This window comes from Malus sylvestris, chromosome 1 (genome assembly GCF_916048215.2).
Source record: "Malus sylvestris chromosome 1, drMalSylv7.2, whole genome shotgun sequence".
NCBI lineage: Eukaryota > Viridiplantae > Streptophyta > Magnoliopsida > Rosales > Rosaceae > Malus > Malus sylvestris.
Genome location: NC_062260.1, coordinates 23,571,041 through 23,586,579, shown reverse-complemented (window position 1 = coordinate 23,586,579; position 15,539 = coordinate 23,571,041). Strand labels below are relative to the sequence as shown.

Sequence of the window (15,539 nt, the reverse complement as noted above, 5' to 3'; positions counted from 1 at the left end):
TCTTGGAAATTAAAAAAAGTAAGTGAGAGCATAAAGGGAATAAAAGTGTCATTTCGATTACCCAAACAATCAGGAATTGGATTACCACCTATATCTAAGGAATCCAATTCCACCAGTACAAGGAATTGAATTCCAAAATTTGTGTGAGCCCCACTACTTTTTTGATTCCTCCACGTTTAGTAAACACCGGAGTACTCCGTAATCGAAATTCAATTCCACATTCTCATTATTACGGATACGTAAACACGCCCTAAGCTCTCACCATCCAATATCGGGAGGCTCCCAAGCAAGAAAGATACGAATTCTAGTAAACCTTATAGAGATTATGTATATTTTCCGAAATTTATTTATTTAGACTTCATTTTCTAAAAAATACAAATGAAATTAGGTTTTTGTTTTAATTTTCATGATTGAGTTTTAAATAAATCTTTTGGGCTATTTATATTAACTTCACAATGCTTCAACAAAAGAAGTTATAACAAAGTATTCACCAGTGGTTCCAATACCTCAATATAATTACCAATGTGCATAAAATACTTCAACCCCTCCTTTATTTTTGGCTTTCATTACATACTTCAACCTTCGATGCCAGAGCTCCACCATGGGAACGCCGGTGAAACACGATTCCGCAAGGGTAGTGATTTTCGCACTTCCGTTGTATCCTTCTGCCTCCACTTGTTGCTGTCAATTGATTCTAAAGGCTAGAGGAAAAAGAAAGAGTGCGGAAATCATTCCCCTTCAGCGAACTAGTCCCACTGAATCTCCCTGTAATAAGTCCAGCTGGAAGGATTTAACGTTGTCTTTCCGTCAGCAGCAACGAGATCATCCGGTGAATCCTCTGAAAATTCTATCGGCATTGATTTCCAGTGCAAACTTGGCTTCCAGTCAGCTTCTCTCAGTACCTTGAGTATCTCTTCCACCACTACTTTGCTCCCTTCTGCTGAAAAATGAATCCCGTCTCTGGAAAAAGATAAGCAGAGATACGTTAAAAAATTAAGAGAGATTTATTTCAAAGCTAAACTACTTTAATGGCGGGGTTCAGTATAAAGATGCAGAATGACACCGTACTCTCCTCCGGGGAAAAGCGGAAGGAATACATCTCAAAGAGATATCTGAACGGTGATCATGGTATTTCATCGCTACTTTGAATTGGTTCGTAACGACTACCATATGACAAAAATCATCTAGACATTTACTCGCGATGGATGGAGGATGGAAACCCTATCTGAGGAGAGGATATTAAGTGTTTTCTTCCCGAATATATGGATTTGTTAGTGTATGAGCTATTAACTGAAAAAACAAAATCTTCACAACTGAATCAACCAAGGGCTTGAATATGTGTGCTGAAAAGCAAACATGTAGCAAGAATGCAAGATGCATGAATGTGTAAATTTGTAATAGCAAATCAACCGTACAGGTTATGGCTAATCGTTTATATAAATCATCGCTCCATTACATATTACATATATGACCATACTAGCTAAAATATTATACGCAAGGTATATCAGGGGACTAAGCAATTGATGATTCAGAAGTATATATATAACTTATCCAGTACATGAGGACGCTAAGATATTAGGCAGGGAAAATTGATGATTTAAAGCAAATGATGCAAATGTCAAAACAGATAACAAAAATGAGAGAGCGAAAGGGCCAAGTTAACATACGTAAAACAAGCATTTCTCCAGTCATCTTTTCTCTGACATGCAGTGAAAAGATCAACAAATGGGACATTGATTTCCTGGCACAGCTTTATACAAGCTTCTGAATACTGTTGGCATAACTCGTTGGTTCTTATAATCTCACTGAAAATCCCGCTGCTTTTAAAGAGGAGAAAAATGATATGAGGGACACTGCCATAGACATATGATAAGGTTAACTATAAACACAAGAGTTGCATCTGAGTACCTTGAGCTTCCATTAATTAAGGTCTCATTCACTGGAGGACAACTAAGAAAGATGATCCGCGTTGAATCTGAAAGGCTCTGGTTATCAAATATACCGTGTTAGAATGCATCAAAATTTTCACTTAGATATGCAAGCACATTATTCTTTTGTTCGAGGATGACCCTACAGGAAACACACATGCAACAAAACCAGAATCGAATTACTGCAACCACATAAAAGATACATGATTGTGGATAATTATCGTTCTCAAGTGTTCAAAAATCGACCCCTTTTGTTTCCTGAAAACAAATTTGGCGACTTGTTTAAGCTTCCATTCGCATTAGAGACTTGTGATATGCTAAATAAACGGCTGATTCCGTTATGTCTTACTTCCGAACAATGCGAACAACAATTTCGGTGGAGCCTAGGAAAAACAATAGATGCCGAAATGGAATTCATGTAACAGATGGTTCAGTAATTCAAAGGCATGTATCTTAACATAGATGAAGAAACTACCTTCAGATGACTTGCAATCTTTCTCATGTTCTCGACGTATTCAGGAAGCGGGACATGAGGGCCAAGGCCGGATGGATGAGGCCCCATAGAATCATTACCACCAAAATAAACTATCACCAAAGAAGGTTTTACAGCGGCATCCTATAACAAAAACAGAAATGCAACATTGGAGTCGGACCACCGTGTACTTTATTGAAGCATAAATATTTGACCCAAAAAAATGCCTAAATGAAAGTATAAACAAATAAAATATCTAAGTTTGCAATCTTATAATATTAACGCCCAAAAGCATGCCATTTATTAAGGAATAAGAGTACAAACAAGCAATATAATCTTCGACACACATGTTCCTTTTTACGAGACGGTATTCTAAATTACTTTAATATAAAGAGAATGAGATAATCTACTCCTCAACACAAACAAACCCATCTCTTGTTTCTCTTTAACAAAGATTTTTGTTGGTTTACCATATTCTCGAAAGGTAGCGATTTTCGCACTCCAAGTTTAACCGTGTACACTCCAAATCGAATATTTTAAAAATCTTTCTCTGCAGTAGCACTCACAACGAGTGGAGGGACTAAAAAGGCGGGTTCAAATCACTAAATTACTTTTCCTTGACAAACACATACAGAAAAGACAAGCAACTTCTCAGCTAAAAAAGCATAATTACCTTGGGAAAGACTTGATCAAGGACATTTACAGCACGCCGTGAATTCCAACCAAAGTAACCACGCACCAATATGTCTGCCTACAAAAAAATCACAAACCCAATAAGCAAAATGAACCCAAAGATTGCAACTTTAGACTTGTTTCTTGATTTTCGCAGCGAAAAATGACGACCCAAATTAGAACAAAAAAGGTGGGGAGAGTGAGAGAGACAGAACTCTACGAGAGTAGATATCGGCAAGAATTGCGCCCCAACCGCCGACGTCGTAGCTCATCTGAACAATGGAGGATCCGAACAGAACAAACAAGGGCCTTGCCGGTCCGACCATCTCTCTCCCTCTCTCTAAAAGCACGGGAATGTACGAGGAGGGAGAAGAGGAGGAAGAATACGAGGAATTGGTAGGAAGAGTAAAGAGCAGGAGGAGGACTAGGACGACCTCGGAGTTTACTCTGAAATAGTTTGGTTTGGTGGGCAGCTGGGTGCAAGCAAATGATGTTATGTAATTAGTGGGTTGTCGCAATCAATGTTCCTCGTAATTTTGTTTTTTATTTGGGGTTGTACTGTTCGTATATAAAAGGAGTAACGACATGATGAGTCATGACAAAACCGTTATGGTAATTACGTTGTGGGGAGGAACGGAGTTACAACCAAAGAAAGAGAAACAAGGTTAATTCCGTCAGGCCATCTCCCGTCATGGAAGGCTATACTTAGCCCTTGGTTAATTCCGTTAGGTCATCTCCGGTCAAGACGCATCGATGAAGGCATCTTGGCTTCTCAAGACGGTGTTTCGTGTTGTTCACCGATGTTGTAATGAGGATGCACATGTAGTGGGTGCTTATGTTTCTCATGCTTGGTTTTGGTTTGGTACTGAGGTAATTATGAAAAAAACTGGTTTAAAAAAAAACTCTGAGCTTTTTTTTGTGTTTGGTAAACATTCAGCTTCAGTTTTTTTTCACAGTTTTAGGTGAAAAAAAAGCCAAAAACAAGAAGTTGCAAAACCCAGCTTTGAAAAGCCGACTTTTTTTCACATCTGTTTTACATAAAAATTCACCAAACACTATAATACTGTTTTTTTTTTTTCAAAAACATTTTTACAAAAAAGTTTACCAAATACTCTACAGCTTTATTTCACAGCCGCTTATTCTCACAACACAGCAGAAGCAGCTTTTTTAAAGGGAACTTTAACGAAAAGCACATGGTACTGTTCACTTTAACGAAAAACCACATTTTTACACTAAAAAATCAATCATGGTACTATTCACTTTACCCTTTATTTTGTCCTTATCATTAAAACTCAAAGTTTTCAAGTCATTTTCATTAGTTTTCCTTTTTTTAAAGCACAGCAATACCAAACCAACCTAAGGAAGGTGTTAGGTATCAATGGGATCGTTTCGAACCCAGTTAGGTATCCAATGTATTGGCCGCTAAGGTGGGTGGCGATGTTCGACTTTGATTACATTTAAATATATATCTTGTGATAAAAAAAGAAGACAATATTGTAGAATTATATTTTTCATCCGACTAAATCTTTAGTTTGGAATGTACGCGTTGGAGCCTGTCGAGGGGCTTGAGGGCTTGGTATAGGTATCCAACCTTTGGCTAAATTTAAGCCTGATTCTTTTTAGCATACTTATTTTGACTCTTGATCGGAGATGGATTTTGTATAAACTTGGACTAAAAGGAGCCTATATACTTGTTAAAAAAGTACTCAAAGTATTTTACAACCGATATACACTTCTAGCTCTTTTAAAAGAGTACCAAATAATTAAGTCTATAGTTTTAAATTAAAAAGTTTCAACTCAAGCTCTCCCTCCCTAATATTTTCCCGTTATTGTTTTTAGCGTAGTTTTCTCACGAAAATAATTGACTAGTATTCACATTATGCCACAAAATTATTGAAATGGAAGATAGTTCCCCCATATGTCACTTGTTTATTTGCCCATACAAGTCACTTTCCCTCTCCAAATCACTGCCCCTCACATGAAGGTTAGGCAAAAGACTTAATTATTTGCCCATACAAGTCACTTTCCCTCTCCAAATCACTTTTCCCATCCTTATTACATACATTCTCCTCGACCGACTTTTATAAAAAAGAACTACACAAACCTCAAAATAGAGCATTGCAAACAACACAAACTTGCATTATTAAGATGAAAGCTTCTCATTGTTTGCTAATTAGTGTGTTAATATGATTACACCTATTTTATTATTTATAGAGGCAGGCCAACACTTTAGGATATAGCCTTTAACTAAATTAAAAAGTACTTTTAAAATAACTTAACGCACTTTTGATAAAAGTGTTTTTGAAACTAATCCTTAATAAAAATGCAAGTGAGTTTAGGAGAAACACTTCAAATGCTTCTGTCAAAAAGTATATAACTGATGTTTCTTCCAAAACGCACTTCAAATGTTTTTGAAACCTAAAGGCACTTCAAATGCTTTTGATAAAAGTATTTTAGAAAGTGCTTTTAAGAGCCAGAACACATTCAATAGCGATTTTAGTTGTCAAAAAATGCTTATAGTTAGAAGAAATCTCATAACAAAGAAAAATAAAAGCAATCTGACGTAGGTACGTAAAAGAAGGTGAAGCTGGTAAATACCAAATAGGCCACCAAACTTGGCCGACCATCCAGCCCTTCCCATTTATGACTTGTTTTATCTTCTTTACTATCATCTGTTTTTTTGATGGGGACTTGGGTATCTAGTTGTAATATTCAATTTCAAACAAATACCAACTATCAACCAAACAAAGATTTCAATACCCACCGTCCGATATCTACCACGCACTGACCTTGTACTTCTCTGCTAGGGAAATCATAAATGTTAGACGGAAACAACCAGGGTCCGAATTGGAAATGGTACGTTTCCAAATGTTTTCAAAATGACTAAAAGCGCTTTCAAATACTGAAAAACCCTTCTAGCAGTGCCTGACATAAATAAGGAAAAGTGCTTCCTACCAAAGCAATTCCAACTGACCTAAGTATAGCACAGACCGATCAAAGTTGCGGTCGTTTTCTTTGGAGGTTACACTTCCATGGAAGGGTGAAGCAAAAGTGTGCACTTCTTGTTGCCAATGTTCACAATCCAAAAGGGTCTATAATTTACACTCAACCAAAAAATTTATAAGCAAAGAAAAGTAGCAATTGACAATAGTTTAGTTGAAGTTTAGTCGCTAGGACAACGATTGGAAACGATTGGAAAAGGGGGTAATAAGGCAGTAACACCTACCGGAATTAATAAACCAACTACTATCAGAAGTGGCATTTATTCCCATCCATTCCCTATAGTTACCATTCCTAAATAACATGGACACTGCTGAAAATTAAATAAAACCAACCACTTATTCCAGCAATGGACATGGTCAATGTTAGGATGAGGACTGCTACTGTGCTAAGATCGGTCGCGTATGTGCGTTGATTCTGGCCGTTCCTGCTTTGTGGGCTCCACAGGCATGAATGACCAAGTTCGGCGCACAAAGAGTCGACTGATCCTAGCATTGCCAAATCCAAGCACTACTCATATGCATGCTAGGCATTCAAGAGGCTTACCTCAGTCTGCAGCCAAACAAGCCCTTTGCCACGGAGCCTTCGCATTTAAGAAGCATGTTGTGAAGCAAGGGATTTGGGGACACTGCATAGAACACCTGGTTCATGTGTGTTTTCGACAACCAGAATACGGATGAGGTCAAGATATAACTCATATGAGTAACTCAAGAAGCTTTATTATCCAAATAAGAATGTAATGTACAACTCATTTGTGAAAGAATCGGTTCAAAAGTTTAAAATCTCTGTGCATATAAGTTTATAACTAATATCTCTAGCAAATAATCTGCTTCTGATATACAGTTCTCCCATCAAAGGGTTTCTAAACATAGATCAGATCCCAGAGGACATTGAGAATAATTACGTATAAAATGAAAAAGATACAATACAAATCATTTATTCCTTCTGTTGCGATAAAAAATCACCTGTCAATCCATTTTCAGAGACCCCGCTTGTTGATGAAGCGGCTTGATCTATGGAGACAAAGAATGTGTAGGCCCATTTTTGGGTAACGAACAAAGAAGTAACCATAATTTCACCAAACTTTGGGTTTCCTGAGTTCGCAAGTCAAAGAAATTGTGTTTGTGCAGTATCTTCTCAGATTTCCCAAGATAAAGCTCTCCTTCCCCGTATAAGCCACAATGCTACTTGCATTGTAAAAAGTCGAACTTCTAATATGATTCTGTCTAACCAAGCACTCAACCAACGTAGGAAGGATCTATTTTGTGATAGTTTTGCCTCAATGATGGCTTCAGAAGAAACCCTTCCAATGATCATGAATGTCTCAAGAGAAGGTACCTGCAACTGTTTGAGAAGCATTTCAGGTTCGAGCTCAAAAATTAAAAAATTTTAAAATAGAAAACAGCTCCCTTATGATAGATGCTTAAGTTAATTTTTCTGCAACAACTGAAATCTGACTCACATAATTTGACAAATTTAAGATTACAAAGCTATATAGTTAAAACTCAATGGGTGCATGGTAAGGATGTTTGACATACAGCTTATGCAGAAGGCAAAAAATGCTACGTGTATTCAACAGCAGTATAAGAAAAACATGCTCATCTTACTATAACCAGGTTTTCAATGGTATCAGCAAAAGAAATAACAGCAAAGCAATACCAGAGCATTGTTAACTGATCGCAAACAATCATTTGTCTTCAGCATTAAAAGAATCTCGCGCGGCAACCTCCTCAAAAGCTGTGAGATTTGAGAAAAATACTGAGAAGCATACATCTGAAAAGGAAACAGAGGGACATTCAAGCAGTGAGAGAAGTAAAGTATGATTATATACCAACAACATCAATCACATAACAAAAGAACTTAATTGCAAGTGCAAAGCTCCAAAGTAAGTCGCTTTTGGTCAGTGAAAAAAGTCCCAATACACAAAAGAACTTATCAGCAACACAGTAACAGCATATAAATCAGGCAAAAGCTCTTATAGAACTGCAAGAGCTCACCTGCAGTTCAGAACGGTCGCTTTCAGTGCCTTGTATAATCAAATGATCAATGGCTGGGTCAATGACCCTATCCCAAGGCCTCATGGTAAGAATCCCTGCAAATAATGCATACAAGTCCTCTCCAGCACCTAATTTTGCACTATATTCTTTTATTGCATTGGCATCAGAAAAAATCAACGCCTGCAACAATCATAATAACTTAGAGAACGCGGCAAAGTAAGTTGCTACAATATGGAAGAAAACTAACTCAGGAAAAGCAATGGTGTACCTTCCATAGTGCAGCATAGTTAGTTCTGGTCTCGGAGTCAAGAACTTTATACAGACCATGGTCTAGAAGTATCAATTGTGGTTCTTTCTTTCCTGTACATTAGAAGTCAGGGAAAATAATTAAGTGAGTCTTGAAGGTCTGCATATATTGTGCTTTACCATTACGACCACAAGTACACAGCAACTTGTGGCGCCTTATGCACAACAGTGAGTCTTGAAGACCCCAAATATGATTGAGAAATACACAAATATACTACCAAACAGTTTATCAGCAGCATTACAATCATCCTTGTGACCCACAAGCATAGCATGATAAGATATCATGAAGATGACCAGCCAACTAGCTCTCAAACAAATGGAGTTGAATATCATAATACCATAGAACTAGGTCATGGTTTACTTCTAGTTGTGGTTACCATAGAAAGCAAAGTACTATAAAAATTCTCAAATGATAGCCTCTACAACAAAGTAGTTTCTCACCTAGAAAGCTCTTTCCACTACCAGGCCGAGGACGAACTAACAAGTTGGCAGCATGGGGGTCACAATGCACAAACCCGTGTTTGAACATCATTTCTGCAAAAGATTCACTAACCTGCAAAAAGTACATCCAATCTTACTTCTTTTTTTCTCACTAAATTGCACATCTTTATAAGGGAGATGAAGCATAAGCTATTTTCCTTTTTGTGGTCCATTGTTTGATATCCTTAACACGTAAATAAATAATGAATCACAAAAGGGAACAGGCATCCAAAACCAGCCTTTGTGGACAGTCTATGTTTAGCTGCAACCTTAAACCATAGACCCAAAGTTGTGGTTCCAATGTCTAAAATCTTAATTCATTTGCAGTCAAATCAATATGCAGTCTCTTCTCAAAAAAAAAAAAAAATATCAGTATGCAGTCATATTACGGACCTACTTCTGTGGTCAACTTATGGTCAATGGGATTGTTTAGAAGAAAGAGTATGTAGTTTTAAATGGCCAATCAGTATTTTTACAACATGATTGTCTAACATAGATTGTAAAAACATGACATGTAACTCATGGACTTACTAGCCTTGCAACTTCATCAGGGCGCATTCCGAGTCTTTTGATGGTCTTCACATCATTTACTTGTGCACCATCTATGTATTCCATGGTCAATAACTTTGAGGTACTCAAACTCCAATGCACCTTTGGCGCATATACATAAGCTGCAATATTAGGAGAGAACTTCTGAAAGTTTTCCAAGCATTTCTCACTGTTCTTGGCCTCGTTTATAAAATCCAGTTCCTGATTTCCACAATCACATGCAAACAAATGACAACACATCTATTGAAAGTTGAAACTACTAGGCAGCACATATTTGTATGATAGAGAATTATTACACGCGTCAAGCTAAGGTCCAAACTCCACGTGTTTTTATATCGCTACAGTGGCATATAAGGAAGGAAACAAACATTTTGGGCCAAAAAGATTTTATGGACATATAAAAGTTACTAATAGACAATTAGACATATTGTAGACATATATTTCTACAAGGTTATGAAGAAGCCAATCAAGGGTTAGAGAAATTGAAACAAATTACATTGGGTAAACTTTCCCGCATCTCCTCAATCAACCACCTGTTCATGAAAGCAAGAATGAAAATACAGCAATTAGTACCATAACATATCTGCTTGTCAGCAAGATTAGCATGGTGTTCATTATCTTGTCAACTAGTAACTAGACAAGAAAATAAACAGGTACAACAGGTTTCCTAGAACTACCTGTAATCAAAAGAAGGAAAAATCTGGTGCAGGGTGTTCACAATAAAGTTCACAGTAGCACAGTCCGCAGCTGCAGTATCTGTCATGTGAGTGTGCTGAACCTGAAAATTGAAAATTATTTGGGCCAAGAAAGAAAACTCTGATAAGAAAGATGCATGTTTTAAAAGTTGAATAAATCCAAACGACTACTTGATTGCACATAGCAGTAAAACCCTTATAAAATTGACAACGGTGACCTTCACAGCCACTTTTTCGCCATTGTGATCGCGAGCAATATGGACTTGTGCAAGGGAAGCACTTGCCATTGGAACAGGATCAAATTCAGAAAAAATCTGCATTCATCAAAGAAAATAATGATCAAAACCTATAAGTAAGCTAATAAAATATCGAGCATTTGCGAGAGCTTAATCATAAACCCCTACAACCAATATCACATACTTTATCGGGACTATCTCCGAGCTCTTTTTTGATGACTTCATGCACTTGTTCGTACGAAGAAACCGGACATTTGTTCAACATGGACTCCCTCATTGTCTGGACATACTCTTGAGGTACCAAGTATTCCTGTATAAAATCGAATTAACGAAAAAATAATCAGCTCCCATACTCTTCCGAATTCTGATTGATCATTTCAAATTTGAATTCGAAAGCTTACCAGCTGCCCGAGATGCTGACCGAGCTTGATATATATTCCTCCATTTTTGAAACACAATTCTTGAAGTTTAAGCGCAGACCTGAGGTGAACTTCATGCTTAGCTTTTTCCCTCTCATTGCTTCCTTCAGGAAGCCCCAACAGTGAGTACTCATAATCTGATTACATACAAGCAATTTCGGAACTCCATTAGAATCGAATTTTCACTTAAATTTAACAAATCGGATTAATTAAGCTAAAGCTGAGTTATTAATGCTCGATTGAATGATTTCAACTTCGAAACGGCGACGTATTGTAAGCCCTAAACCCTAGAATTGACATTGCTTGGAGAAAACGCAGAGGTTATGAGGCGGAGTGGGACTTACCGAAGGCGATGGCAGCGGCTGTCACGGCGCCGCGAACAAGGCGTGGGGGAACAGTGCTGTAGAGCTTGTAAGTCATGGCGGGGTCGTCGGAGGTGGCGACATCCGCCGCCGCCGCACCGCCGCCGATGAGGGCGGTCGCCGACAGCGCGAACTTCGTGGCTCTCCATAAGGATCGCGTGGCCATGTTTTTGGCATAGGCGCGTTGCCAGAAAAGAGCCAAAGGTGCGAGGGAAACCGATAAATAGGTGGTACGCAACGGTGACGTTTCGATGTCTTTCTAAAGTCTTAATTTTTTATTATTTTATTGGTTTGATAAAGCAGTTAATTAAATGGAGTGGTACGGTCTAGTGATATTCTTTTTTATTTATAAGTGAGAGGTTTTAGGTTTGATTCTCTCAAAGGCGAATTTGAACCATATTATTGCAGGCTCATTGTGAAGCTAAACCCACCTCATCTCTTTAGTGTAGATAATATCGTTTGTTAAAAAAAAAATGGAGCTATTGGATTGGGCCGGTTTGCTTTGACATAATCCGAAGTTAGAAGGCTGGGTTGGTTGACTTTGGGGTTTTTAAGGGTCTATTTGGGCTGGGCTTGGTTCATTTTGTCTAAATACTTCTTTTCTTCTCTTCCATTTTTTCCCCAATTTATAGACACAACTAGTGAAATTCTCAAAGCTAAGAAACAAAGGAAAACTAATGAAAAGAACTTGAAAAGTTTGAGTTTTAATGATAATGACAAAATAAAGGGTAAAGTGAATAGTACCATGATTAACTTTTTAGTGTAAAAATATGGTTTTTCGTTAAAGTGAACAGTACCGGGAGCTTTTCGTTAAAGTTCCCAATAAACAATGATGTTAGACTGGCCAATTTATTGGTAAAATATGTTTCCCAAATGATGCTTCAGTGTATATGTGAACTCATTTAATATTAGTAATATATATCGTTTAAACTGCACTTAAGTTAAATCAATTAAACATTATCACATTATTTGATGAACAAATTTATCATCTATATAACATTACACTTTCTTCTAAATTATGCTTAGTTTTGCTTTAAAGTGTGATGAGATACGATTATCTGGTCGGACAAGGCTCCTCCTTGTTAGTTTTTTTTTTTTTTTTTGCCAAAATCTCCTCGTTAGTTGGATGAGTCTTTGTTGTTCTCACTTGTTGAAAGAACAATACAACATTACATACAGTCCATTATTGGGAATTTAATTAAGGGAACTTTAACGAAAAGCACCCGGTACTGTTCATTTTAACGAAAAATCACATTTTTACACTAAAAAGTCAATCCTGGTACTATTCACTTTACCCTTTATTTTGTCCTTATCATTAAAACTCAAAGTTTTCAAACCTTTTTCATTAGTTTTCCTTTTAATTAATTTGAAAACACCTTCCCTCGAAAATTATTGCGTTTGCGCAGTCATCGTACTGTCTTTGTGAATGACAAAAGGGCATGACAAGAGCCAGCCAGGTTCGTCTTTTCCAAAATCTTATCTTTGCCATTATATTTTAAAAATAGTAATTTTGGAAAAATAATTAAAATTTAGACTCTATATAGAATTATAGCAACTTTTTTAAGTTTATAATAACTCAGAGGGGGCCCTTTTTTTGGGGGGGGATGCAGTTGCATAGGGCTCTAAATTTGAAGGGGCTCCTAAAATTTTTGTCATCTAATGTTATGTAATGATGCTATATATTTAGAAAATTATTTTTGTTAGTATTTTAAAATCTCATTGTGCATTCCTTATAAGAGTAAATTTTTTTCATTTCTAAATATAAAAGGGTAATGTTAGGGAGACTAAATTTGTGAACTAAATGATGAGTCACCAATAGGAAATAATCATGTTTATCAATCATTAAATAATAATCCAATTATCAACTTATATGTCATTTAATTTACAAAATTTTGTCTACAAATTTAGTATCATTAGCATCTCACTCAATATAAAAATTTATAGTGCAATGAGATATTCTGATTGTCAATAATAACATCCTAAAAAACGATAGTTTTCCAATTTTATTATATTATATATTCAAGTGAACTTTAAAGTTAGAGTTTTGAGTTTTTTTTTCTTTTCATGTTTGGTTGTTTAAGATTGAACTGCTTTTGATTATCTAGTGAAGGTTATGTTTGTAGCTTTTTTACTTATAATTAATGACATTTGTAAACTTGTAATCGGTGAGTGCTAAAGTTTATTTTGATTTAAGTGATTTTTTTCTAACATCAATACATTGTTTTACTTTTTTTAATACTATCTTAAGCAGTGGCCTTTTAAATAATTTCGCACCTCCGAAATCTCAGAAACAGCCTTGTGATAACCATAACCCAAAGTAAAAACAAAATTACAATTAGAATTCGGTGTCAATTTGAAGAATTCATCTCTATGTTTGCAGACGTAGCAAAACACACTTGCAATAGCAGGCCAACCCTCTCCTTTAGCTGCTCATAGCTCTTCTTCATGGCAGGGAACCCATGGACAGGCTCGAGCACAGAGACCACGCGAGCCAATTGCAGAGCACGGTGGGATGTAGACATTGACGACCAAGAAGAGGAAAATGACAGTGTCAAAGAACAAAGGAAAACTAATCTTTATTTTTAGAGAAGGAGACAAAGCTTAGAGGTGTAGATAGAGGAGGTGATCTTCATTTTCATTTTAATTAGGAAACGTCATTTTTAAGGATAAATTAATACTTTTCTATCAACTTTTAGTTATATGACTATAATTATATATAGTTACAAATTTTGATTATTTTTTCAAATTTCTCTTTAAAAATACAAAAAGTTCATATAATTGCATAGCATGCCACACATTTTCATTGTTTGTTAATTGTACGAGTATACAGTTACTTAATGTTATGTTAAGAGAAACTTACATATGTATTCATACTATTAACATAAAGAGAAACTGTAGCAATTGTCTCTCAAGGTTTAGCCTAATTGGAGTAGTAGTCCATCAACTAAAATTTCATGATCATTTGTCCCTTAACTCATCAAAACGTGTAGCTATGTTCGTTTTAGTCAACTTCGTCAAAATTATGTTAAATAAGTTATGTTGAAAGGATCATTGCTACAATTGAGTTAAAGTTGAAGGATCATTACTCCAATAGGGTTAAAATTGAAGTACCATTTCTCCAATTAGATTAAATTTGAGAGACTATTACTACAATTTATTCTGATATAAAATGTCACAATACCAGTATTTTGTTATTTATAAATTGCTAGTCTATAGAGATTGTATTTCAATGAGTCATGCACGTTCATAACCATGCTCAGAATCCACGTCCCATGCGTGTCAATGCCATGGCCTCTTCCATAATAAATTAACAACAAATGTTTGAAGAAGAGAAGTTAAATTGTGTGACAATTCATTCACATCACCTACCTTGCTTTCTAGACGGTTTCTAATATTAATCAATTTATGCCGCGTGCTGTACGCCGTATGCGCATAAATACATGCCCATCTTTGTTCCCTTCGATACTAAGTTAAGGGTCACACTTATCCTTCCAGGGGGAGGCAATGTTCCCTTCTACTTTTCCTTCCTTCTGTTGCGTGTTTATACACATTTCCGAGTTTGGTACGTGTTGGATGACACACACATGATAAGGACTTGCATAAAACAACGATGTGTATTCAGTTTTTCTCCATGACGTTGTATGTTTGATTTTTTAACACAACCACATAAATCAATGATTGACATTCAGCCACAGAACTATGAATGACCGATGCTTGTATCACTACATATGCTGTTCTAAAAATTATTGCATAGGGCCTAGGCGCTTGTTGGATGAGACACACAATAGATAAGGATTTACATAAAACGACGATGTGTATTTAATTTTTCTATGTGACGTTGTAGGTTTGATTTTTTAACACAACCACTTAAATTAATGATTGACATTCGGCCACAAAACTATGCACGACTGATACTTGTAACATTCCATATCGTTCAGGGGAGTGGATCCTATAAGCCTTATATGTATATTATCATCTCTAGCACAAGGCTTTTTGAGAGTTCACTGGCTTCGGGTTCCATTGAAACTCCGAAGTTAAAGCGAGTTCGCGCGAAAGCAATCCCATGATGGGTGACCCACTGAGAAGTTCCCAAAAACAAAATCGTGAGGGCGTGGTTGGAGCCCAAAGCGGACAATATCGTGCTATGATGAAGTCGAACCCGATATGTGGTGGGGGTCCCGGGCCGGGATGTGACATACTTGTATCACTAAATATATTGTTTTAAGGGGTAAGTGGAGTTTAATCCTTGGCATAGTTCAACTTTTCATAAAAACCTGGTACAAGATAAAAATTTTAAATTAGTCCCTTGACTGGATGTCCACCTCAGAATTAACATTAAAACTCATATTTCATTGGATTTAATGTCTTTATGTGTATTTTAGTTCCTAAAATACCCCCACAATTAATATTTGATTTGAGGGCT

General features: G+C 36.5%; 2 protein-coding genes across 4 annotated transcripts; both read right to left on the bottom strand.

Annotated features, from left to right (window-relative positions):
- Positions 1-415: 415 nt before the first annotated feature.
- Positions 416-7,186, bottom strand: LOC126621300 (GDSL esterase/lipase CPRD49-like). Of its 3 annotated transcripts, XM_050289744.1 has the most exons (7): positions 7,038-7,186; positions 6,619-6,713; positions 3,074-3,151; positions 2,404-2,544; positions 1,909-1,985; positions 1,668-1,820; positions 416-960 (listed from the first exon to the last, which is right to left on the bottom strand). In XM_050289744.1, exons 2-7 carry the CDS (start codon positions 6,661-6,663, stop codon positions 747-749), a joined length of 708 nt encoding a protein of 235 aa, XP_050145701.1. In that variant the 5' UTR covers positions 6,664-6,713; positions 7,038-7,186; the 3' UTR covers positions 416-746. The 3 variants fall into 3 exon arrangements, with proteins under 3 accessions (XP_050145701.1, XP_050145693.1, XP_050145685.1); XM_050289736.1 differs by lacking the exons at positions 6,619-6,713; positions 7,038-7,186 and adding an exon at positions 3,288-3,560 and having other exon boundaries at positions 1,668-1,817; XM_050289728.1 differs by lacking the exons at positions 6,619-6,713; positions 7,038-7,186 and adding an exon at positions 3,288-3,559.
- Positions 6,770-11,322, bottom strand: LOC126621292 (putative ABC1 protein At2g40090). The gene is made up of 12 exons (XM_050289719.1): positions 11,099-11,322; positions 10,737-10,891; positions 10,520-10,645; positions 10,318-10,413; positions 10,082-10,182; positions 9,901-9,937; positions 9,387-9,605; positions 8,817-8,928; positions 8,338-8,429; positions 8,070-8,249; positions 7,732-7,845; positions 6,770-7,416 (listed from the first exon to the last, which is right to left on the bottom strand). Exons 1-12 carry the CDS (start codon positions 11,280-11,282, stop codon positions 7,210-7,212), a joined length of 1,623 nt encoding a protein of 540 aa, XP_050145676.1. The 5' UTR covers positions 11,283-11,322; the 3' UTR covers positions 6,770-7,209.
- Between the last annotated feature and the right edge of the window lie 4,217 nt (positions 11,323-15,539).

Coding starts and splice junctions, on each gene's coding strand:
- LOC126621300 (XM_050289728.1), bottom strand. CDS start 3,398: ATGGTCGGACCGGCAAGGCCCTTGTTTGTTCTGTTCGGATCCTCCATT. Junction 3,152..3,287: donor CCGATATCTACTCTCGTAGA/GTTCTGTCTCTC, acceptor ATTTTTTTGTAG/GCAGACATATTGGTGCGTGG. Junction 2,545..3,073: donor TTGATCAAGTCTTTCCCAAG/GTAATTATGCTT, acceptor TTTTTGTTATAG/GATGCCGCTGTAAAACCTTC.
- LOC126621292 (XM_050289719.1), bottom strand. CDS start 11,282: ATGGCCACGCGATCCTTATGGAGAGCCACGAAGTTCGCGCTGTCGGCG. Junction 8,929..9,386: donor CTGATGAAGTTGCAAGGCTA/GTAAGTCCATGA, acceptor TACTTTTTGCAG/GTTAGTGAATCTTTTGCAGA. Junction 8,250..8,337: donor ACTATGCTGCACTATGGAAG/GTACACCATTGC, acceptor TGATTGTTGCAG/GCGTTGATTTTTTCTGATGC.